Source organism: Mastigoproctus giganteus, chromosome 2, assembly GCF_048544385.1.
Source record: "Mastigoproctus giganteus isolate SK-2022 chromosome 2, ASM4854438v1, whole genome shotgun sequence".
Lineage (NCBI taxonomy): Eukaryota > Metazoa > Arthropoda > Arachnida > Uropygi > Thelyphonidae > Mastigoproctus > Mastigoproctus giganteus.
The window spans coordinates 227,369,486-227,396,516 of NC_143576.1; the positions used below are offsets into that span (position 1 = coordinate 227,369,486).

The 27,031-nt window shown below is 38.9% G+C and overlaps 1 protein-coding gene across 5 annotated transcripts in view; it reads left to right on the forward strand.

Moving 5' to 3' along the window:
• LOC150090205 (uncharacterized) overlaps positions 1-27,031 on the forward strand; it is a 480,645-nt gene that overhangs the window by 290,691 nt on the left and 162,923 nt on the right. For all 5 annotated transcript variants that reach the window (XM_090389774.1, XM_090389777.1, XM_090389775.1 and 2 more), the window contains 2 exons: positions 13,718-13,952; positions 17,254-17,430. In XM_090389774.1, coding sequence (XP_090245900.1) covers positions 13,718-13,952; positions 17,254-17,430 — 412 coding nt within the window. The remainder of the gene's footprint in view (positions 1-13,717; positions 13,953-17,253; positions 17,431-27,031) is intronic.

The window sequence follows — 27,031 nt, forward strand, 5'->3', positions numbered from 1 at the left end:
GCCACCTAAGTGACGTAACAGGGCTTACCATCGAGAAGGTGTGCATGAGTGGATTTTAGGGAGGCAGGCCAACCGGACTTCTCCTAAATCTTCTGTAATAGAGAGATATTGGATCCATCAGTGTTTTAAGCTGAGTGTCTGATAACACACAGGATACCTGTTCCCCTCTAAGCCCCCTATATCAGAGTAGAAGTGTCTAATTTTGTCCTAATTCCTTACCTAATTTCACCTCTTGTTGGTTGAATTGCTATACCATTGCTTGTGACCACAACACACAACATGTACACAAAATGACATATATTGTATGTATGTGTAAACACACATGAAGACTATCCCAAATGTATTGCAAAAAGTGGTTAATTTAAAATGAATTTATTGTATAACCTAATTTACAATAAAAACCCTCAGTGTAGTCTCCATTCCTTTTTGAATGCTGTGTAACTCTGCTTAAATAAAGCTGTCTGATGCATTGGGTCATGGCTGCACTAAACACTTCTAAAGGCATAAATCTTTGTCCATGCATTAGTTCCTTGAGCTTGTGGAATAGATTATAATCACAGAGACTGATATCAGGACTGTAAAGGTGGTAATTTATGAAATTGTAATTTATGAAAACTAGCTGTACAGACTGCGACGTGAGGCCTTGCATTGTCATGGAGTAAGAGTACACCATCTTCCAACATTTGTGGCTACTTCTGAAAACTTTTCGTGCATAATTTCCCACAAAGAATCAGTAAACTTAGTAGTCTGATCTTACTGATCAGACTACTAAGTTTACTGATCTTCCAAGTGGCACATAATCAATAGCAATGATGTCTTTGTAATCATAGGCCATAATGGCTTATTTTCATGTTTGAATGTTGCCAATGACATTGAGGCGTATTGCAAAAAAGGATGCTTCCACTGAGCTGATCATGACTTCAGTTCAGGTTTGGAGAGTCATGTGTCCATGTCTTATCAGTGGTAACTTGTTTTAAAAACTCTTCAATTTATTGGTAGCATTAAAGTAACTGTGTTGAAATTTTTTGTGCTTTGCTTGTTGCTTATTTCATCTGACAGCAATTGTGAGATCCATCACGCTGCGACTGTTTGTTTTTGTAACACCTCAGTTGAAATTTGGTGAACAGATAATTTTGGTATTCCAGATTTGTTAACTATTTCTTCACAGGTCATATGTCTGTCTTTGTTCAAAATGTCAGTAATAATGACTACTGATGTGTTGTTTGTAAATGGATTTGTTTTACTTGAGTGCTGCTTGCCTTCAGTACTGGTCTGACCTTGACAAAACCCTTGAGATCAACATAAAATCATGGTAAGATCTACTGTTGACTCACCACACACTTCCTACAACAATTCATAAATTTGCATCAGCATTTGAGCACATCAAGTTTCAATTTCAATAAATGATCTTTGATCTGAAACTGTAATCTGACTTGAAGCAATATCACATTATTAAAAGGCTTTACACAAACATTTAACGCGGAACTCTGTTTCGTGCCTGCTAATGTTGAGGTTAAACTTCAAATTATTAACCTGATGATCATCACAGGCTCTGGAGTGAGGAGTAAAGGAATGTTTTGTTACTTTGGGATAACCCTCATAATATATCTTATGAAATGACACAGCTTATTTTTACCTTATAGTAGTCTTGTATTTGACTACTATGAAGCATGAAGGCTACTTTAATAGACCACCACCAATCCAGTTTATTAAAAAGTAATATTTTCATGAACTCTGTCCTCTTAGAGTTTAATTATTAACATGTGCGTGCATGTGTGTTAGATAATGAGTCATGTATTATAGTTTATTTACACAGAATAATTTGACCTGGCCATGGCTGAATGGTTATCATGTTCTGCTACAAGTAAGGAGGTTCAGGTTCAATACTGTGCACAACCCATTGTGAATTATGTCATTGAAAATCTTACTGCCCTTGCTAATTAGCATTAGCATTATTAGAGGCATATGATACAAGAAAGCAAGCTTATATAGCATCAACCAGAAAAAAAACCTTTCCTATTTCACCCATCTGTTCACTCCAAATGCTTTTCTAGTTCTGCCTTGAACTTATTTAAGGTTTCAACATCCACTGTGATAGATGGAAATTTGTCCCAACTATCGACCACCTGCTGACTAAAGGCAAATTTCTGCACATCTATTCTACAATTGTCTTTCCTCAAATTGAATTTGTCCTGTCAGATGAATAATCTGGGCTAGAGTAAGAATCCCATCAGCATTGAGCTTGCTCAAACCATTCAAGGCCTTAAACATCTCAATTAGATCACCTTGCAGGTGCCTAGTCTCCAGATGCTGAAATTTTTGCAGAACTTAAGCCTTTCTTGGTAAGAGCAACCCTTTCTTCCACTCACCAATCTTGTTATCTTTCTCTGTACTTGTTCCAGCAGCTCTACATCTTTCCTGAAATGAGGCCTCCAGGCCTGTACGCAGTACTTAAAGCGTGGCCTGACCATTGCCTTATACAAGAGGATAATCACCTCCTTATCCCTGCTAGAAAAATTTCTGTATATCATTGACAAGACACCATGAGCTACTCTTGCAGCCTGTTTGCAGTGCTCAAAAAACTTCACATCTGAATGCACAGTTACCCCAGGTCCTTTTCATTTTCTACTATCCTGATTGTAGTATCACACAGTTGGTACGTTACTCTGAGGTTACTGCTACCCCTATGCAGTACTTTACATTTGTCGATGTTAAACTTAAGTTGCCACCTCAGAGCTCATCTGCTCAAATTTTCTAGATCATGTTTCAATAGTATGCTATTATTACTGTTATTAAAAACCCTGCCAGCCTTCATATCGTCTGCAAACTTAGACATTAACCCTGATATACCATCATCAGTATCATTGATAAATACAGAAAACAACAATGGACCCAACCCCAAACCCTGGGGAACTCCTCTAATAACATAAGTCGACGAAGGGCAGTGTACATTGATTACCACTCTCTGTCTTCTCCCACTTGACCATCCTTTTATCCATTGTAGCAACTTTCTCTTAATGCCATACTGCTCCAATTTGTACAGTAGTCTTCCATGTGCCACAGTGTCAAAAGCTTTCCTAAAATCCAAGTACAGTCGATCCTCGTATAACACGTGTTTACATTACACGAATTCGATCATACACGATTTATAAATAGGGGAACGTTATCTTATATAACACAAACCGAATTCGCTTATGCACGATTCGCCTTTGTGTTTACAAGAAATAACAGTCGAACGCGGAATCACCCCAACAGAACGCAACACGATAAGAATGAAGAAGATTCTGAAAATGTATTTATGTGTTTTATATCAGTGAAGGGGAAACACATTTCACCATAATAACGTAAAAACCAACACAATTCCAGCTATCGGTATAATCGCAAATGCAATTAGATGGAGTTTACTACCAGTTTATAACAGATTCCACAAGCAGAAACAAAACTGGAAATTGTTTTTATTGTTTTATGGTAGTAACCCCCAGAAATGTGCTTTAGTAAAATGTGAGGTGTTAATAGTGTATCTCGGCCTTTACGGTTTGTTTATTCAGTTGCTACCCGCGCGCAGCTTTGTTTATGTGTATCAAGCGTGCCTCATTTTGTAATTGTGCTTTATTCCCTAAAAATTAGTAAAATACTTAAAAGGTGTGAAAAGGAAGCGTCCTGGTGAAGACACTGCAAATTCAGAGAGAAAAAAAAAAAAAGCAATATCGATAAACAAAGGCGGACTGGATCAAAAATTCTTACCCGGGAAAATTTATAGTGGCCTCATAGTACGGTTTATGGCCAAAATCACACCGGCCTCCGGCCCACCGGGATTTCCCGGGTAAGGCTTATGGCCAGTCCGCCTCTGTCGATAGAGAAAAAAATATGAAATTGTGAAACGCTTTGAGCGAAATGAAAGACCGTGTGATATTGCACGTGCTGCAGACCTAAATGAGGCAACGCCGAGAATTACAAAGAATGCGGAGAAAATAAAAACAACTTTCATAGCGGGAACAACTCAAAGTGTAATTAAAATCCATTAGATTAGCATTAGCATTAGCAGAGGCATATGATGCAAGAAAGCAAGCTTATTCAGCATCAGCCAAAAAAAAAAAAAAAACCCACTCCCATTTCACCCCTCCGTTCGTTCGAAATACCTCTCCAGTTGAGCTTTAAATTTGTTTAGGCTATCAACTTCAACAACAAGTGATGGAAGTCGGTTCCACCAACCAACCACCCGCTGGCCAAAGGCAAATTTCCGCACATCTATCCGACATCCGTCCTTCCTCATTTTGAATTTATGCCCTCTGAGGTGATTATTCTGAGAAAGATGAAGAATCCCATTGGCATTGAGCATGCTCAAACCATTCAAAGCCTTATACACCTCTATCAGATCACCTCGCCGGTGCGTAGTCTCCAGACTCTGTAATTTGCAAAACTTAAGCCTTTCTTCGTAAGAGCAACCCTTTGTTCCATTTACTAATCTTGTTGCCCTTCTCTGTACCCGTTCCAGCAGCTCTACATCCTTCTTGAAATGAGGCCTCCAGACCTGTATACAGTACTCAAGATGTGGCCTTACCATAAGACACAAGAAGGGATGGAACGGCTGTCATCTGTTTGGATAGAAAATCAAACAAAAAACAAGTTTGCTTACGATAGAAGCAGAAGCATTAGCAATATTTTATTATGTAATAGTCTTAATAACATACGTAAGCATTTTATTACGACTTACGTATTATAATTTATACTTACGTATTATAAAATATGTAAGTATTTTATTACGACTATTTTATTTAAAATAATAATTTTTTTACGAATAAAATACGTATTTTATTCGTAAAAAATACTTTTTTAGTATTAAAAAATACTAAAAATACTTTATTATAATATAATAAAAAATATTTATTTTTTATTATTTATTATATTATAATAAAAATATATTATTTTTTATTACGTATTTTAATCGTTATAAAATACGATTAAAATAACGATTAAAATACGTAAGTATTTTATAACGATTAAAATTACCCGATTATTTATTGTGTTTGGTAATGTTTTGGTTCCAAATGTGTGTTCAATCTGGGGTGGTCGGCACCCAACCCCACTTTTCCCATAGGGCCTGTTGTTTATATTGCACGATTTTGCCTTGCACGAGAGTTTCTAGATACACAACTATCGTGCTATACGAGGACAGACTGTATATGATATTATTATTTTTGCATTCATTATTTTTTGCATCCAGTTCCTTTGTGACCACATCATAGTATCTAATAAAATTTGTCAGACAAGACTTACCCTTAAGGTCAGGGAAGCATATAGCATGATAGGTTTAATTTTGCTTTTCTTTTACTAATTATTATTATTTATTTATATTATTTTATTTATTATTATTTTTTTTTCTATCATTGTTTTATTCGTTTTTTTTTTTTTTTTTTTTGTTGTTGCCACATCGGCCTCTGTATGGTCATAATGCACCTCCCAAAGTTTTTGCATTTTTCTACTCTGATCCAAGGCCGAGGTGGGATTTGAACCCACAACCTTTATGTTGCCAGGCTAGCCCAGTCGGCTTCATACTTGTCTGAACTATAACTGCAGTCTCATCTTCTTTAACCAGTGACTCCATTATTTTCCCTGCAACAGAAGTTAAACTAACAGGTCTGTAATTACTTGAGTCACCCTTTGTAAATTGGGGACTCATTTGCACATCCAGTCAATGGGGACTTCCCCTGATTCCAAGGAAGCTTTCATAATTATGATTGAGGGTTTGCTTACTTCCTTTGCTGCCCCCCCCCCTTTAATATAACTGGATAGATATCATCCACCCCAGGTGCCTTTTTTATGTTCAATTTCCACAATTTTTCCCTCTACTTTGCTCTCAGTTACTACAAAATCATTTAGCTCCCTGCTAGAGTTGGATGAGCTTCTGACCTCCACTTCCCTACAGACTTCCTCATCTGTCAGTGTAGATGCAAAATACTCATTCATTGTCAGCTAGCTCAGCAGGTTCATCAACAATCGAACTTTTGATATCAAGTGGGCCAATCTGATTCATCCCCTTCCTTCCTTCTAGAGTTTACATAAGTAAAGAAGTCTTTGCTGTTTTTATATGCATCCTTTGCCAAAGATTTTTCATAATCTACCTTTGCTTGCCTAACCTCCTTTGCAATGGTGGCTCATGACTTTGTACTGGGGGTGCTGCTTCTTAAAGTTACAACCCTTCTTACAAGTTAAAAGCCTTGGTTATAAGACAAGTAGACATAGATAGTAATAATAATAAGTAAGTTAAAAATACAGACAACCCCCATATAACACAGTACTTCTACAACACGGTTTTGCTCTAACATGATTGATAAATTGCAGTAATCCTCACACAACACGGTACTTATATTACACAGAAAATTTCGGTACACCTCGTGGGGAAACTCTGCTATTATGTTAGATGTAATTTTTCAACGTTTCCACTTTTTGAATCCTCGCTGTTGTCAAAAAAAGATTATTATTGAGAAATCCTTGTATTTTATTTTGTTGGGAAATTCCTATGTTACATTCTGTACTATTGAACTTGTACTTGTTAAAACGTCTAGATTTCAAAGTTTTATTACTATTGGATAGCACATCAGGCCATCCAAAATATTTAAGTCATCCAAATGTTGAAGTTATGTTCCTACTGCCACTGTTTTACTGTGTTAATACAACTTCTTTCATTCAGTTGTTAGATCAAGGCATTATCATTCCAAAATCATTCCAGCAGAAAATCGTTGCAATGGATTTTGTAAAAAATTGATTCCGAATCTATTGAAGTAATGGACGCATGGAAACATTTCTCAATTGCGGACTGTTTCAGAATCACAGCTTTATCGCTCAAAGAAGTAAAACCATCAACGTTAAATGTATGTGGAAAAATGTATGGCCATAGTGAGTTCATTCAGGAAATATGGTCGAACCAGCAGAAAATGGAATTGGTGCGATAGTAGAACTTGCTATGTCGGTAGGAGGGGAAGGTTTTGATGATATGACTACTGAAACCCTTGTGCAATGCTGTATTCGGGCCAGAACGTGCCAGAACGACATTCCAGTACTTTTTTCTAAATGTTTGTTGTTTATTAAACTATACAGTCCACCATTAGAAATATGGAATCCAAATTTTTATGTCCAAGCTTGGTTGCAGTCTCATCGTTCACCAACAAACAAAAAGGGCAGTCACAGAAGAATACGTAATTGATCCTGTATGCGAATTTCTGTGATTCTTACGAACAGTATTTTTTATAATATTTTGGAGTTTTTGTTTTCATTTTTTTTCTTTTCTGATCTTTAATTTTTTGCTTTGTTTTTTACTTTAAAAATTTTTATTTAATAGTTATAAACAAATACTAAACAAATATTCTAATCTCTGACTTTTTTATTTTTGCAGATCAAAAATGCATAGGTAACTATTTTATTTGTAGTTAATCAGCGAGCATTCCAGTACTATTTTGTTTAGCAATGCACCTCTGCCCTCATGGGTAGCACAGTTGATAGAATCGCCTTCCTCCCCACACTGGCTGGAAAATAGCCGAGTTTGAATCCCATCAACGAAGGGAGGAATTTTCATGGGTCTTTTTCACAACGTGGCTGAGTTGCTCGGGCAAGGGTAGTGTGGTTTTTTTCTCCTGGAAACTAGGGTATATCATTCAGCAAAACAGAAAATCGACCTCAGGACACATGCAATTTATAGACAATATACGCAGAGTAAACCTGGCCTTAGTCACCGATGGTCCTAAAAAAAAAAATAAATAAATAAAAAAAAAAGATATGATTCTTGAAGACATTTAAGAATGACTGGTAGAAAGAGGCTGGCAAAGCAGATTGGTGGAAATGGCATTAGAGGTAAAACTAAATCAATTCAGAGGATGATAGCGCAAATGAAAATTCTAAACTTCCAAATTTTACACTTAAAAAGCATAGGCGAAGGCATAAAGTTAGCTGAGCAATTAGAATCTTATTTTTTGAATGCACATTATTATTGAATGAAAGGAGCCAAAGTTTTTAAAAGGAGCTTCAAAAATGCTTAGTGCCATACAATGAAATTCACAAAGATTTATCAAGCAAAAGCAAATAAACCCAGATTACTGATTTTTTAAACAGAGCAGAAGATACATTAGCATAGTAGAGGCATATGATGCAAGAAAGCAAGCTTATGCAGCATCAGCCAAAAAAAAAAAAAAAAAACCCTTTCACTTCACCCCTCCGTTCGTTCAAAATACCTGTCCAGCTGAGCGTTAAATTTATTTAGGCTATCAACTTCCACAACAAGGGATGGAAGTCTGTTCCACCAACCAACTACCCGCTGGCTAAAGGCAAATTTCCGCACATCTATCCTACATCTGCCTTTCCTCAATTTGAATTTATGCCCTCTGAGGTGATTATTCTGAGCAAGAGGCAGTATCCCATCAGCATTGAGCATACCCAAACCATTCAAGGCTTCTATCAGATCACCTCGCTGGTGCCTAGTCTCCAGACACTGTAATTTGCAAAACTTAAGCCTTTCTTCTTAAGAACAACCCTTCGTTCCATTCACTAACCTTGTTGCCCTTCTCTGTACTCGTTCCAGCAGCTCTACATCCTTCATGAAATGAGGCCTCCAAACCTGTATACAGTACTCAAGGTGCAGCCTGACCATTGCCTTATACAAGGGAATAATTGCCTCCCTATCCCTGCTAGAAAAATTCCTGTATATCATTGATAAGACACCATGGGCTACTCTTGCAACCCGTCTGCACTGCTCAAAGAACTTCATATCTGCCTGCACAATTACCCCCAGGTCCCTTTCATTCTCTACCACTGTCAGTGTAGTACCACAGAGTTAATACGTTGCTCTGGGGTTGCTGTTTCCCATATGTAGTACTTTACATTTGTCGATGTTAAACTTCATTTGCCACCTCTCAGCCCATCTGCTCAACCTTTCCAGATCCTGTTGCAGCAGCATAGCGTCAGTAGCATCCTTAACAACCCTGCCAACCTTTGTATCGTCTGCAAACTTAGACATTAAGCTTGATATACCATCATCAATATTATTTATAAATACAGAAAACAACAATGGACCCAACAATGGACCCAACACTGAACCCTGAGGGACTCCACTAATAACATTAGTCCACGATGAGCAGTGTCCATTAATTACCACTCTCTGTCTTCTGCCACTCAACCATCCCTTTATCTATTGCAGCAATTTGTCTCCAATGCCACACTGCTCCAATTTGTGCAACAGTCTTCCATGTGCAAGAGTATCAAAGGCTTTTCTAAGATCCAAATATATAATATCAAAGTTATTACCTGCATCCAATTCTTTTGTGACTACAACAAGTATCCAATCAAATTGATCAGGCAAGACCTTCCCTTAACAAAACCATGCTGTGTCTGAGCTATAACTGAATTCTTGTGAAGATGATCCTGCAGTGCTTCTTTAACCAGTGCTTCCATTAATTTTCCTGGAACAGAAGTTAAACTCACAGGTCTATAATTACTTGTGTCAGCCTTTGATCCTCCTTTGTGAATTGGGGTTACATTTGCACATCTCCAGTCTGTGGGTACCTCCCCTGAGTCCAAGGAAGCTCTCATAATTATGGCTAATGGATTGCTTACTTCCTTTGCTGCCTCCTCTATATAACTGGATAGATCCCATCCACCCCAGATTCCTTTCTTGTATTTATCTTCAACAATTTCTCCTCCACTTTACTCTCAATTATTACAAGATCATCTAGCTCACTGCCAGTGTTTACTCCATCTATGGCATTCCCCTTCCTGAATAACTCCTCATGTGTGAATGTAGATGCAAAATATTGATTTAGTTCGTTAGTTACCTGAGCAGAATCATGAACAGTTGAACCATCGATATCAAGTGGACCAATCTGATTCATCCCCTTCCTTCTAGAGTTTACATAAGTAAAGAACTCCTTGCTGTTTTTCTTTGCATCCCTTGCCAAACATTTCTCGTAACCTGCCTTCGCCTGCCTAACCTCCTTTGTAACTTGGTTACAGATCAACTTATATCTATCATAGGCTTCTGTGTCACATGTTAATTTATATGTATCCCATGCATTTTTCTTCTCTGCCATATGTCTCATTAGTTCATCTGACATTCATTCAGGCCTTGAACCTTGAATAATATTTCTTAGTTGGTATGTAAAGCCTAGTAGCTTCCAAGATAATTTTTTTTGAATGCTTCCCATTTTGAGTTTGCTGTTGGTAACATCATCAGTTGGTCCCACTGTATAGAATTTAAATAGTCTCAGACCATCGTAGTCGCCTTTACGAAAGCAATAACCCTTCCCTTTACCCCTAATGGTAGTTACCTCCTTGAGTAAATCCCACTTCAGCACACTGTGATCACTGCCACCTAGTGGTTCCTGTATCTGCAGATTCTTAATGCACGAAGAATCACTACTGATAATCAAATCAAGAGTATTGCTCCCTCTAGTTGCTTCCCTAACATCCTGATTTAGAAAACAGTCATCCATTAAATCCACAAAAGCCCCACTAGTGTGTGAGTGACCAACCCACAAATTCCAGTCAATATCTGGGAAATTAAAATCCCCCATTATAAGACTCTCTGATTTACTGGCCCACTCTGTTTCCCTGTACAGTTTCTTATCATACTCATCAGAGTCATTAGGCCTATAGCACACTCCTACTCTCAATTTTGATCTCCCAATGCTTATGTCACACCAAACTGACTCGACACTGCACTGTCCAGCGATGTCGACTGGCTTCACTTCCTTGTATTTTATATGTTTCTTAACTAATAGCATAACCCCTCCTCCCTTCCTATCCTGTCTATCCTTTCTGTAGATGTACTCCCCAAATTCCAGTTGTGCATTACTTATATCTGTGTGACACCACGTCTCTGATATCCCAACAATATCCGCCTTTGATGCTTTGAGCAATACCTCAAATTTATTTACCAAACTCCTAGCATTGGTGTACATGCAAGTATACATGCACCTGTTCTTTTTCTTAGGTACCCTAACACAACCCACATGTTTACTTGTACCTCAATGGCTCCCAGCGGTCTCTGAAATATCCTGCATCTTATTTTCCAAGCTGCTGCTCATTCCAATAGAAGCAGTGCAAGAATCACTTTCAGATCTGCCAGTGGCTACTGTTAATCTATTAGTCCTTGTATCCCCCAATATAGGAACCTAATAACCATGTTATATGAGGGTTACCTGTACTACAAAACATTAACTGAACACTTACCATTAACAGACTTGGGTAATCTTGATATTTTATTTAAAAATAAAATCCATTCTTCGCTTTTTATTTATTGAAAATAGATTAATAACGTTTTCAACCAAGTTTGGTGCACTGTTCAAAACAGCACGGCTCATGCCCCATTTCCTTTGCTTCGTGTTAACTGTTGCCACAGTAACAATATTGTTATGGTTATGTTATGCGTATTGCAAGCTGCCAACTAGGCATTAACTGAACGACTGGGACCAAAACGTGGACTGCTTAGCGCACAGTTCCACCTATGGTTAAATATACAAAGTTGAAAACAATTTAGTTTTTTTATTCGTTTATTATTGAAATGATTATTGGAAGTAGAGGATGAGTATACTATATGTGGGACCTGTTAATAAAAATATTCATTCCGTTCTTCACAGAATTTCATATAATTTTGTTGACTGTATATTTAGATTTAAAAAGCTGGGGGTGCTTCAATTCCCCAGTGCCTACCAACTTTCCGCCCCTGCTCCTTTGTAACTTGATTACAGATTAACTTATATCTACCGTAGTCTTCTGTGTTACCTGCTAATTTATATGCATTCCATGCATTGTTCTTCTCTGGCATGAGTCTCATTAGTTCATCTGCCATCCATTTAGGTCTAATCCTTGAACATTTCTTAGTTGGAACAAAAAGCCTAGTAGCTTCCAAGATTACTTCCTTGGAAGCTTCTTATTTAGAATTTGCTGTTGATAGCATCATCAGCTGATTGCATTGTATAGAACAATGGTTCTCGACCGTTTTTTTTCTGCTCGTGGCCCACTTTCGTGCCCCCCCCCTCATATTGTTTAATTATAATAAATATGTACTTATCAGCTGCACTTTTTATTTATAACATGTATTATTTATTTTTAATATAAGGAATATTAATAATAAAATAGGGGATTTATTAACTACACTCTTTTTTTATAATAGAATTATTACTCATATATTTTATAGTTATTCACAATATACAATTATGCTCCTAATGAAAAATATTACAATAATATTATTGTCCCTTAGTTTGGTGTGTCACTAATTTCTTTTTTATATCAGTAATAATTTTATTTTAGAAGTGAACTTTTCGTGGCCCACTTAACAGTTTCCATGGCCCCCAATTTTACAACTTTTACCTGTGGCCCCTCAGAAATATGGCATAACCACTGGTATAGAATTTAAAAACTGTCTGAGACCACAGTAGTCACCTTTACAGAAGCAAAAACCCTTCCCTTTACCCTTGATGGTAGTTACATTTTTAAGTAAATCCTACATCAGCACACTGTGGTCACTGCCACAATGTGCTAATGTGATTATTACTCTTAATGGCATTACTGCCAGCGTGTACTACAATATCACCCCTTGTGCCCTTAAAAAAGATGATATCTGCTCTACAACGTCATCTACTTTTGCCCCTGGCAGAAGTACCCTGGTCCTGTTCCACCTATTCTTTTGTACAATATATTTCCCATCTCCCTGATAGAGTCACCAACAATAACTAGTTCTTGTGGGACCAGCACATTCTGCCCTGAAGATTGCCACTTTGTTGCCTGATGCACAAGAGTGAGTTCTGGTGTTGAGTTGTGAAGCTGAGAGCTTGATGGTTCCCCCATTTTAATTCCTTCAAGGGCATCTACCCTACTCTTCAAACTCTCATAGACGCCTAATTTTCTCGACACTCTCTGTACATAGATCATGTCCTGTTCTAGAAAGTCTTGCAAACATTTCACAAGTTGCAAATTTTTTTACGATGCATGGGAGGATCGCCCCCCCCCCCCTCAGTTCTTCCCCTAGCAACAGCACTCCCGCTACTTTGTGCACATTGCTTTGCTGCTATAATCTGGGGCATGATTTCAGTTTTAATACGATTTAATTAACAATGAAAATTAATAATGTTAATAAATTTAATTGATTAGTAGACTATCGTATACTACACTTGACTATACAATACTATACTATGTTAATGCAGTGATACATGTCAGACTATCTAGTATAATACTTTGTTGTATTACTCTAGATACTGAGTTGTAACTTACAAAATCACTAGCTAAATTTAAAAAATAAGCTAACTAATGCTACCTAGCCTATTTAATCTATTTGTAAAACACAGATTAATATGTTAATTAATCAAAAATAAGATAATGTATAAGAAAAACATCGTTTGCAGGAGCTCCAGAAGTCTACATCTTCAATTCAAATTGTGATTGGATCCAAATTGAATTTGTATGTAGTCACAGTGAATTTGGAAACTGTTCTTGCCTCATCTAGCTAATAAATAAATGGAAGTTTATTTTATTTATTTATTCATCAAATATGTCTTTATAATGAAACAAGATTAAAAACTTTTCACATTTTTTATAAACTTTTGAGAAAAAAATGACTGACATAGGAGTTCTTAAGCTATTTAAATATGTTACTTAGCTATCCATATTGTACATGATGACTGCATATGAAAATTTTTTTTTTTTTTTTTTTTTTTTTGTTGTTACATTTTAGGTTTATGGAAGCATACCGGTACCAGTATGATAGAGATGTAGCCCTTTCTGGAGCTGTTTCGTACTCAAGTCCCACAATGGTTCATTCTCGTTCCGGTACCTCAGTAGTCAGTGTCCAGACTGCAATGGAGCTTGAGTCACCCCAGTCTACGAAACGACTCAGGTTATCCATGGAACCCAAAGCACCTCTTCACCAGCCATTGATGATTGATACACGAAATGTTTTAATTAAAAAGGTCAGTTACTTTAATTTTACCAAGGCGTGTTAGCTTTGTATACATCAAAATTTTTTCACGATTTGTATTTAATTGTGAAAATGACTATTTCATGACCCAAACAGAAACCATTAGTTCATTTTATTTCAGGAAGAAAAAGAAAATTTCATCGTATGAGACTTTCTTTTTCTTAAATATATACACTAGCAAATAGGTGAAGCCCCATGCTCATCTAGTGTATAGTTTTTTTTATGCCTTATGGTCTTTTGCTAAAAATGAATAGCAAGTGCTTAAAAGATCTTTTGCTTTATATTGGTACCTTTTTGCCAATATAATGCAACTTAGTCACATATTTAATATTTGAATGCCAGACTATAATTGTTATTTTAGAATTATTAAATAATTAAATCTGATATTGCTGTTTATTATTTTTGTATTACACCTTCTTTCTGTTGTCCTCCTTTCTGTTGTGACCACAGAAACGTGCGCGTGTGTGTGTGTGTGTGTGTGTGTGGTGACAAAAATGAGGTAGTAGATTCCATGCGAAGTGTAAGCAGTGTAGGACTTTCTATGACTAAAGACCTTGCCCTTCTCCACTGCACTCCCCGTCTTAATTTCTTTGACCCCAACTCTGTCAGAAATCTATGGGATGAGACCAAATAGGCTTGATTCACCACTATACTAATTAAGGGATGCTATACCTTAGGGTGATCCATTTATAAAGAGGTGCTGAAGCATCTTCTCACATCCATACCACAATATTTGCAAGCCCATGGCTCAACTCTATGTTGGGTAGGTGGCCTTACTTTTCCTGTTGTCTCACACTACACATGACCTATGTTGGCATGCACATGTTTTGCATCTAGGAATACTTTTATCATACTCAAAATGCTTTTGATCAAAACCGAATAATCATAATCTTTTAAAATGGTGTAGAAAATAATACAGTGTATAAAAGAAACTTCAAATGCAAAGGATGTATAAATTTCAAGTAGTTAAAGACTGTTTCTATAACAGATAGGTAAAGAGTTATGTTACTATGCTTCTTATTAGTCACAGGCCGCAGTGTGCATTAGAGTTCATCCTAACACGAGACAAATGTCTACTTTATTATTTTACTAACAGGAGTCTCCATATTCTTAAAATAGTGTTTATTGCATGGTACATGCAATAAGCAATATTATAAGATAAATGTTAATTATTGTAATGACAGTATGTTACTGCAACAGGATCTAGAAAAGTTGGACAGATGGGCTGAGAAGTGGAAACTAATGTTGCCACCTCTCAACCCATTTGCCCGATCTGCCACTCCTTAGCCCATTGACAAATGCAAAGTACTGCATATGGCTAGCAGTAACCCCAGAGAAATGTACCAACTGTTTGGTACTACCCTCAAGGTGGTAGAGAATGAAAAAGGACCTGGGGGTAATTGTGCAGTCAGATATGAAATTTTCTGGGCAGTACAGGTCATGGGGTCTTGTCAATGATATAGAGGAATTTTGCTAGTAGGGAAAAGGTGATTATCCCTTTGTATAAGGCAGTGGTCAGGCCACGCCTTCAGTACTGCGTACAGGTCTGGAGGCCTCATTTTAGGTAGGATGTGAATTTGCTAGAAAGTACAGAGGCTAAAAATGTACAAACTTTATTGCTGTACCTCATACATGTACCTGCTTTTGCTCATAGTAACCCTAACAGGCCTCTGTAGCTGAGTGGTCAGGAGCGGGAGTGCAGTAGCACATGCTCTTTGAGTAGACCAGGGTTCAAGCCCCTGACTGCTAAATACGCTCAATCTGCCAACCCACACTAGCCAGCATGGCAGATTATGGTCCATTTCCCTCAACATGAATTGTTGAGGAGGATTCCACCCTGCAGTGATTGATAATGGCTGCAGTTTACTTTTTTTTTTTTTTTTTTAACCCTGACACAGCCCATATATTTGTTTATACTACGAGGAGTTTTTCTATTACTCTACACCTTGCTTTTTATGTTGCTGCTGCTTCATGTCTCTATAGAAGCAGTACAAGTATCAATTTCATCTCTGCTTGTGACCGTAATTAAACTCTTAGTTAATGTGCCTCACCAAATTAGCAGTTTTCTAACCTACTTAATACTACCTCATTAGCATTAGTGGATTTTTTTGCTTCTCTCCTATTAGCAATCATAGACCATGCTGGGAAAAATTTCATCCCACAAGCCTTGCACAAGTTCTCCGGGAACAAATTGAGTGAAAAGGCTCACCCTGTACTCTTTTATAATGTTTAGGCAAAATTCCATATGCTTTCAAATTTAAACATAAATTATGGCATATTTTCAATATTACCCATTATCTATTAAGTAAACCTTCAAATTTCTTATTCGTAATACTATTAGAATGAATGAATACAACATTGTTTTTGTTTCCTTAAAAGTTAACTGTTCTATATCATTAATTTTAGCACCTGCCAAGACATACTCCTCTTCCTGTTCTGCCTACCCATTTTGCACAATATAATATTTTTTGTTTCCCTTATAATAGTCCCCAGCAATATCTCTTTCCTGTGGGACCAGTATTTATTGTCATTGGGGTTTCTGCCATGATCTGTGATGCAAAAGTGTAGGCTCAAGCTTGAAAACTGAGTGTTTGTGCGGTCTGTCATTTTAATTAACTTCAAGGGTATCAACCCTGTTCTTTTAAGCTGTCGTATTCACCTATTAAAATTTTGAAATTGTGCTTAATCTCCTCACAGTCTTTGTGTTGAAAACACAAAGGCATCTTCTTTGTTTGTATAGCTTTGCAAATATGCAGCAAACAGCTCTCTTATGAGTCAGAAGAGAACTGCTTTGGCAGTTTCCCATGAGGCAAAGCATTCCCACTACTTTGACTCTTTGCTTTACTGCTCTAGCCTTTTGCGTGATTTCAGCTTAAATTTAAATTAAAACTGTCACCCTAACTGAGAGATATGAAGTGCATTAATAATGCTACATGAATGCCAGGGAAGTGACAGTAGTACTTAATATGCTATAAGGGCACTTAATGAACAGCTGGTTATGAAAAATCAGTTTTTCATTACTGTAGATCCCATGAAAGGCTGGGAATAAACTGTGGTAAACATTTTAGCATAGATCTTTGTTTTACACAGACTTATTGGTTGTATGTGTCTAGTGACAATTGAAATAGTTTTAAGTTGCAAATTGCAATCTGAAAATTGAGTGATCTTATTAAGTGTTTAAAAATATAAGAATATATGCATTAAGTGTGCCACTTCATAATTTGGTGAAATTTTAGATTGATATCAGTAATGTTTCTAGATTGATTAATAGAAATAGTGCACTATTTTTCCAGGAACCAGCTTATACCCCTCAAGTAGAGGCAATATCTCCTACCCTGCCTACAGAAGATGGTCGATCAGATCTTTCTCCCCAGAGATCTACTAAAGATGACTTGCTTCAAGCCATCAATCGAATTGATCGTGAAATTGCTCAAGTTGAATCACAAATGACGAAATTAAAGAAAAAAGCGGTAAAAAGATTTGAATTTCTTTAAAATTGGGGTGTTGTATGCTAAGTTAAGAAAATACTTGCACATGTTTTAAAATGGAATTTCTCACTGAGTGAATTACAGTAGATTTCATTAAATATTAATTTTGTTGAAATACTGTTACAAATGTATAAGACTGGATCAGAAAACGTTCCAGAACAGAACTTGTTAAAAATGTAAAAAAAAAAAAAAAAAAAAAAAATTGTGACTTAGAATGTCTTGAATTTTTACATGTTAATTGTTGAAAATTAATTTTTTTTTTTTTTTTTTTTTTAGAATATCACTTTTTAAGTAAAGATCTATAAAAGTATGCTTTTTGATGACAAAAATCAATTTTAAAAGCTGTAAAAATGATTGTTAAAGCATATTGTGCAAAGTTGCATTAATAAATAGAATAGTTGAATGGTGCAGACATTTCAAGGATGGACATGACCTCATTAACTATGATAGAAGGTGTGGGAGGCTTTGCACATCAACAAGTGACAAACTTGTCTACTGCATTAGAAGCAATATTCAGGCCTACTAATGAATAATAATTGAAACCAGATTCTTGCTCTGAAGTTGGAATATCATGTAGTAGTTGCAAAGCCATCACATCTGTTATTTTAATTATGAAAAGATTTCACAATTTCATTGTTCCCAAGTTTTAAGCAAATTGTTGAAAACAAAAGTTGACATTTTAAAAGAAATGGTTGAAATTTGTGATATGCTATGTCAAAAATAATAGTGACAAGAAATAAAACATGGTATTATATTTACAATTCCAGGAAGGAAAAAGAAATATTCTGATTGACAGGGTTAAAGGTAAAGTTATGCTAGAAATATCAGGCTTTAATTCGTCATAAATTTATATTAGCATTAGCATTAGTAGAGGCATATGATGCAAGAAAGCTAGCTTATAAATAATCGGCCAAAAAAAAAAAAAAAACAGACCCTTCCCATTTTGCCCCATCATCCACTCCAAATGCTTTACTAGTTCTGTCTTGAACTTATTTAAGTTGTTGACGTCCACTACAGCAGATGGACGTTTGTTCCAACTATCAACCACCCGCTGGCTAAAAGCAAAATTCTGCACATCTATTCTACAATTGTCTTTTCTCAGTTTGAATTTATGACCCTCAGGTGAGTAATCGGAGCAAGAGGAAGAATTCCACCAGCATTGAGCTTGCTCAAACCATTCAAGGCTTATACACCTCAATTAGATCTCTCAGGCGCCTAGTCTCCAGATGCTGCAATTTGCGAAACTTAAGCCTTTCCTGGTAACAGCAACCCTGAGTCCCCTCGACGTGGGCACCTGTACGTGGTGAGGGGACCTCCCAGTGACGCTGCTGGACTTCCAGACTAGCGTCACTGGGATCCAACGCCCACAGCCCAGGTTCCAGGCTTACATCAATGGAATCTGGCGTGTTTGCCGTGCGCTGCGACCCATGGAAATTCGGAAAGGGGGATCCTGGTGGTTGAGGGGCCCAGCTTCAATACACCACTTTGGCCCCTGCTTCGACAAGACGGGTGGTCCTGGAAGGCCCGGCTAGGATCAATCGGCTAGTAGGCTCGCCTGCGAGGGTCAACCGTGTCAATGCCACGCCCCTACCCTCATGGTCCGAGGGACAGGATTCAGGCTGGCGGCGGTGCGGGTATAGTGTCTGGGTAGCCCTGGCGTCCCACTCCCGAGCGCATTTATTGCATGCCGGGTAGTGGGCGTCCCTTTGGGCTCCGTGGTGGGTGGGGAGCCCGGGCACTGAACAATTTAAAAATCTTCATGAATCCTGATAAATGTATTACTTCAGGGGCCCCAACCCGGTCCCTATCAGAAAATAATGACGGAGAGGCAGATAGCATTACTGCTACAAAGAGGCAGAGAACCGAAGTACCATCAGGGCCAGTCCCAAGGTTCTTAATTATGCATTCTACCAATGAGACACCAATTGGTAAAATGTCGCCCTTTTTTATACAAAAAGGGTTAGACGGGTTAGCAGGCTCACCCAAATCAGTTAAGAGGCTTCGTTCTGGAGACCTTTTAATTGAAACTAAAAATGACCGGCAATCTGAACATCTACTCCGAACAACATCAATCGGAGGAATCCCTATAACAGTGACACCACACAGAACACTCAATTCATCGAGAGGTGTCATTTCGGAGTGGGACCTTCTCGACGTAACCGAGGAGGAAATCTGCTCTGAATTAAAACCACAGGGAGTCATTGCCGTCAAGAGAATCACTGCGCGAAGGGATGGAAAAATTGTTAAAACCAGGAGCGTTATCCTGACTTTTAACACTCCTAAACCTCCTGATGAGATTAAAGCTGGATACATCAACTGTTCAGTGCGTCCATACATTCCGAACCCTTTACGGTGTTTCAAATGCCAGAAGTATGGACATTCTCAAATGGCCTGCCGTGGAGTCCTTGCATGCGCTCGATGCGGTGCAAAGGACCACGAAACAACAGCATGTTCAGCCGCAAAACCCACCTGCATTAACTGTGAAGGCGAACACCCGGCCTATTCACGAGCATGCCAGAGGTGGAAAGAAGAAAAAGAAATTCAACGGCTGAAGGCAGAGCTAAATATATCATACCAGGAGGCAAGGAAATCGGTCAAACCCCTGAATATCAAGAAACCTACCTACGCCCAGAAGGTAGCAGGGAAATGTTCCGTCGGAACTCAGACGGACATGACCATTCCTCCAAAGGAGTCTTTCACTCCCATCGCGCGGTATCTATTAAGTTCTCAAAAACCTGCACAGAAGGACCAATCAGCTGCCACTCCTATATCGGTTCCTCCTAACGCTCCACAAGTAACAAAGGTAACTATGAAAGAAAAGAATAAGAAAGGGGAAGTCCCCCCTAGTACCCAAGAAAAGATGGATGTAGAGCAGAAGGAAGTACCCGATGATTCAGTCTTGGAACTCTTTGCGGAGGAGGAAATGGACACGGGACAGCGTCCATTCTTCCCCAAAAAAGATAAATCCAAGACTGATAAAAGTAAGCCCTCAGCACCTCGGAAGCCGCCTGATGGACCCACCAAGCCAAAATAATGGCTAAATTCCTACAATGGAATTGTCGTGGATTCCGGCGAAATATAGACGACATCAAGGCCCTCCTGCAAAAGCACGAGCCAGTTTGTTTTTGCCTGCAGGAGACATATTTAAAGGCAAATGATGATCCCACCATGCACAACATCACAGTTTTTCGAAAGGATAGAATTGCGGACGGCTCTGTACATGGGGGAGTGGCTATCCTTGTGGGTAACCATACCCCAGTGCAGCCCTTGCTAATTACAACCAGCATAGAGGCTGTTACAATTCGCCTTTCAGTGGGATTCTTATTAACTGTATGCTCAATTTATTTGCCACCTGGGACTGACATCTCCCAGGAAGATCTTGATGATCTTCTAACGCAGCTGCCTCCCCCTTTCTTACTTCTTGGGGATTTTAATGGACATAACACCCTGTGGGGTAGTGCTAATATCAATGGAAGGGGACGAGTCATAGAGTGTATGCTCAATGACAATGACCTTTCCCTTCTAAATACTGGAACAAACACCTTTTTCCACATGCCTACCCGTACCTTTTCTGCCATTGATCTCTCTATCTGCTCCCCTTCTCTACTCCCTTCACTCACCTGGGAAGTGGAGGAGAATCCATACGGTAGCGATCACTTCCCCGTGACAACCTTGCTACACAGTGGGAGACCATGTCTTCCCTTCAGGTTACCACGGTGGAAGATTGATCAGGCTGACTGGACTGCCTTCCAACATCAGGCAAATTTTGATCTTAGTACAGTCAGTCAAGAGCCTATCAATGATGCAGTTAAGTACATCACAGAAAATATTGTCCAAGCTGCTGCTAATGCTGTCCCAAAAACATCAGCCCGGTTTCCACCATTTCCTAAACCTTGGTGGAATTCACAATGCACAGCAGCAAAAAAGGCTCAAAACAAAGCGTGGGGGATATTTCGCCGATATCCTACCACGAACAACCTTATAGCCTTCAAACGTGCACGAGCCAAAGCACGCTACATCCGTCGTCAGAGTCAAAAGGAATCGTGGATCCGTTTTACATCATCTATTAACCAGTCTACCAACTCTAAGGTAGTCTGGGATAAAATCCGGAAAATGAAGGGAAAATATACATCCCACCCTTCTTCAATCCTAGATTATAATGGATGCTCTATTGCAGATCCAACTGCAATAGCTAATTCTCTTGGGGAAACATTCTCTAAGATCTCTGCAACATCTTCGTATTCCCCAGAGTTTCTGGTCCTGAAATATAAATTCGAAAAACAGGCACTTAGCTTTAAATCTAAGAGCATTTTTCCCTACAACGAGGATTTCACTATTTTGGAACTGAAAAGGGCCCTCGCTCTTTCCAAAGCAAGTGCCGTTGGACCAGATGGCATCCATTATGAAATGATTAAACATCTTTCATCAAAATCTATGGATTGTCTGCTCCTTTTGTATAACAGAATCTTTACTGAAGGGCAGTTTCCGGACTCCTGGCGAAAGGCTATCGTTCTTACCTTTCCTAAGCCAGGAAAGGATCCAAAAGTCACCACCAATTATCGTCCTATTGCTCTGACTAGCTGTCTGTGCAAAATCCTGGAGAGAATGGTTAATTCTCGTTTAATTTGGTATCTAGAAACAAATGACCTTCTCTCCAACTTACAGTGCGGCTTCCGAAGGAACCGGTCCACTTTGGACCATCTTATTAGAATGGAAGCATCCATCCGGGATGCTTTCCTAAAACGCGAACACTTGGTGTCGGTGTTCTTTGACTTGGAAAAAGCGTATGACACAACTTGGAGATTTGGCATTTTAAAAGATTTATATAACCTAGGCCTTAGAGGGCATCTCCCCTTTTTTATTCAAAACTTTCTCGCCAAACGATCGTTCCAAGTTCGTGTGGGATCCTCACTCTCTCGCTCCTTTAGCCAAGAGGAGGGAGTACCACAAGGATCAGTATTAAGTGTCACGCTTTTTGCCATCAAAATAAATTCCATCACAGAACAACTTCCTCCAACTGTAAACAGTGCCCTCTATGTTGATGACTTTAGCATTTTTTGCCAGTCGTGCAACATGAGGGTTATTGAAAGACAACTGCAGAAAGCCATTGATAATCTGAATTCCTGGGCACTTGCTAATGGCTTCAGGTTCTCGCCGGAGAAGACCATTTGCGTACACTTTTGTCGCAAGCGTAATCTTCATCCTGAACCTGAATTAAGGCTCGGACAAAATGCTATTCCAGTAGCAGCGAATACAAAATTCTTGGGACTCATATTCGATAAAAAACTGACCTTCTTGGATCATATTCGTCAACTCCGCACCAAGTGCACAAGAGGCCTTAATATGCTCCGCTCGCTCTCCTCTTTATCTTGGGGTGCAGACCGATGCACCCTGCTACGGCTTTACCGTGCACTTGTGCGATCCAAATTAGATTATGGGTCCCAAGTATATACTTCAGCCAGAGACAGTGCCCTTCGATGGCTGGACCCTGTCCATCATCAGGCTCTACGTATCGCCACTGGAGCATTTCGAACATCTCCTGTCCAGAGCTTATACGTCGAAGCAAACGAACCACCGTTATCGCTTCGTCGTAAGCAGTTGTCACTAAAGTACGCCTTAAAACTGAAATCCCTGCCAGACCATCCTACGTGGCCATTCGTTTTTGAGCCACGATGGGAAAATTTGTACAACACCCGTAAGACTGCCAATCGTCCTTTTGGTATTCGTCTCCAAGAGCTACTTAAAGAACTTAATATGAAGGTAGACAAGGTTGCCCAAACACCAAAGCAACCCTTTCCACCTTGGCATGCTCATTTCCCGGCTTGTGACTTGTCCCTTAGAAATTGGGGGAAGTCGGACACTCCATCATCGGTCTACCTGCAGCTTTATTCAGCACACTGAGCTGAACATCCCGACTTCACGGCAGTCTACACAGACGGTTCGAAGTCGGAATCATACGTGGGATCTGCTGCAGTCTTTACAGACAGCACTACATCGGAGCAGATTCCCTCTGAATGTAGTATCTTTATTGCAGAGCTGCATGCTATTGAGTTAGCCTTGGATCATATTAGTGAATGCCAATACCAACGGTTCATTTTATATTCCGACGCTCTCAGTGTGTTACAGGCATTAATATCTGTGAGGTATAATCCTCATCCAGTTCTGTCTAGCATTCAGCAGAAGATTCACGTTCTCCATGAACGCGAATATGACATCCGCTTCTGCTGGATTCCGAGCCACATTGGGATTAGGGGAAATGATTTGGCTGACGCCGCAGCCAAATCAGCAATTCCCAATAATAACTGCTGCCTGTTAGTCCCCTATGCAGACTACAGGCAAATAGTACATCAAAAGTTACATTCCCAATGGCAGGATTCGTGGAATAGACAGACTGCGAATAAATTACATCATATAAAGCCTGTAATTGAACCGTGGCAGTCTAGTCTGTGCAGGAATCGTAAGGAGGAAGTTGTTCTAGCTCGTCTCCGCATAGGACACAGTCATCTTACACATTCTTTTCTGCTGAGGGCAGATGACTGTCCTATGTGCGAGAACTGTGGCACAGTTTTATCCATGAGACACATTTTAATTGATTGTCCAGATTTTAGAAATATCCGTCTTACTGCTTTTAATCATCTGACTGAGCCGTATACACTCAGTCAGATTTTATCCGACAATGACAATGTGTCTGCTGTTTTTAGCTTTTTAAAATCAATAAATATTTTTAATCGAATTTAACATTTACACTTTTCCTTTATATATTTGTTATACCTTTGGACATAGTGACCTAACGAATTAGGTCACTGAAAGTTTAAACTTTTTTATAAATGACATGGTCTTGGCGCATTATAGCCTTAGTAGCTAATGCGCCAATAAAACCAAACCAAACCAAACCAAACCAAAAGCAACCCTGTGTTCCATTCACCAACCTCGTTGCCCTTCTCTGTGCTTGTTTCAACAGCTCTACATCCTTCCTAAAATGAGGCCTTCCGACCTGTATACAATACTCAAGGTATGGCCTGACCATTGCCTTATACAAGGGGACAATCACCTTCTTATCCCTACTGGCAAAATTCCTGTATATCATTGACAAGACACCATATGCTACTCTTGTAACCTGTCTGCACTGCTCAGAAAACTTCATATCTGACTGCACAATTACCCCAGGTCCTTCTCATTTTCCACTGCCCCGAGTGTAGTACCACACAGTTGGTATGTTTCTCTTGAGTTATTGCTACCCATATGCAGTGCTTTGCATTTGTCAATGTTAAATTTCAGTTGCCACTCTCAGCCCATCTACTCAACTTTTCTAGATTCTGTTGCAGTAGTGTACTGCCATTAACAACCCTGCCAACCTTTGTATTGTCTGCAAACTTGGACATTAAGCCTGATATACCTTCTTCTATTAAGCCTCATATACCTTGATATATCAGGAGGTTATGCTGATAATGAGACTATACTTAGAAGTTGCTAAGCACTTCAGAGATTAGATCAGAATGAAGATACCTGGCAATCTGTACACAAGAAAAAACAGGATATTACTATTTCATAGTACTCCTGCTCTTGATTTGACAATATCAGAATACCTTTCTAAACATTGAAACCGACACATACTTTCTTCCTTATTCATCTGTCCTTTCAACATGTTATTTTAATTTTTTATACAAAGTAAATAATACGTTAAAAGCGATTGCAGTTTTCTGGTGAATCATAAGTTATTGCAGTTATGACAAATGCAAAGAACTTGTGGAGGAGAAATTGTTGAAGTTAAACATAAGAAAAGCACCTGGGGTGGATGGGATCTATCCAGTTATATTAAAGGAGGCGGCAAAGCAACTAAGCAAACCCTTAGCCATAATTATGAGAGCATCCTTGGATTCAGGGGAGGTCCCCACGGACTGGAGATGTGCAAATGTATCCCCAATTCACAAAGTGGGATCGAAGGGTGGCACGAGTAATTACAGACCAGTTAGTTTAACTTCTCTTCCGGGTAAAATAATGGAGTCACTGGTTAAAGATGCATTGCAGGATCATCTAGACAAGACTGCAGCAATAATTCAGACACAGCATGGGTTTGTTAAGGGAAAGTCTTGTCTGACAAATTCGATAGGCTATTATGATGTGGTTAGAAAGGAACTGGATGCAAAAAATAAGTTTGATATCATATATTTGGATTTCAGGAAAACTTTTGACACTGTTGCGCATGGAAGACTATTGTACAAATTGGAGCAGAATGGTATTAAGGGTAAGTTGCTACAATGGATAAAAGGATGGTTAAGTGGGAGAAAACAGAGGGTGGTAATGAGTGGGTGCTGCTCTTTGTGGACTAATGTTATTAGTGGAGTACCACAGGGTTCGGTGTTAGGTCCACTGTTGTTTTGTATATTTATCAATGATATTGATGAAGGTATATCAGGCTTAATGTCGAAGTTTGCAGATGATACAAAGGTTGGCAGGGTTGTTAATGATAGTAATGGCAGTGTGCTACTGCAACAGGATCTAGATAATTTGGGCAGATGGGCTAAGAAGTGGCAACTGAAGTTTAACCTTGACAAATGCAAAGTACTGCATATGGGTAGAAGTAACCCGAGAGAAACGTACCAACTGTGTGGTACTACCCTCAAGGTGGTAGAGAATGAAAAAAGACCTGGGGGTAATTTTGCAGTGAGATATGAAATTTTCTGGGCAGTACAGGTCATGGGGTCTTGTCAATGATATACAGGAATTTTGCTAGTAGGGAAAAGGTGATTATCCCTCTGTATAAGGCAGTGGTCAGGCCATGCCTTGAGTACTGCGTACAGGTCTGGAGGCCTCATTTTAGGAAGGATGTAGATTTGCTTGAACGTGTACAGAGAAGGGCAACAAAATTGGTGAGGGGAATGAGTTGAGCCTCTTACCAAGAGAGGCTTAAGTTCTGCAAATTGCAGTGGCTGGAGACTAGGCACCTGCACGGTGATCTGATTGAGGTGTATAAGGCCTTGAATGGGTTGAGCACGCTGAATTCTGATAGGATCCTTCCACTTGTTCAGATTACGAACCTAAGGGAGCATAAATTCAAATTAAGAAAAGACAGATGTAGAACAGATGTGCGGAAATTTGCCTTTAGCCAGCGGGTGGTTAATTGCTGGAACAAACTTCCATCTGTTGCTGTGGAAGTTGATAGGTTAAATAAATTTAAGGAGGAACTGGACTGGCATTTGGAGGGAATGGTGTGATTTTTTTTTTTTTTTTTGGCTGATGCTGCATAAGCTCATACACTTGCTTTCTTGCATCACATGCCACTACTACTACTACTACTTTCAAAAAAACTTTGAAGAAGAATCCCACCTTTGTGGTTGAGGGAGAGAAGACAGAGAGTGGTAATCAATGGACACTGCTTATCGTGGACTAATGTTATTAGCGGAGTCCCTCAGGGTTCAGTGTTGGGTCCTTGATTGTTTTCTGTATTTATAAATAATATTGATGATGGTATATCAAGCTTAATGTCCAAGTTTGCACACGATACAAAGGTTGGCAGGGTTGTTAGGGACACTACTGAAGCTATGCTGATGCAACAGGATCTGGAAAGGTTGAGCAGATGGGC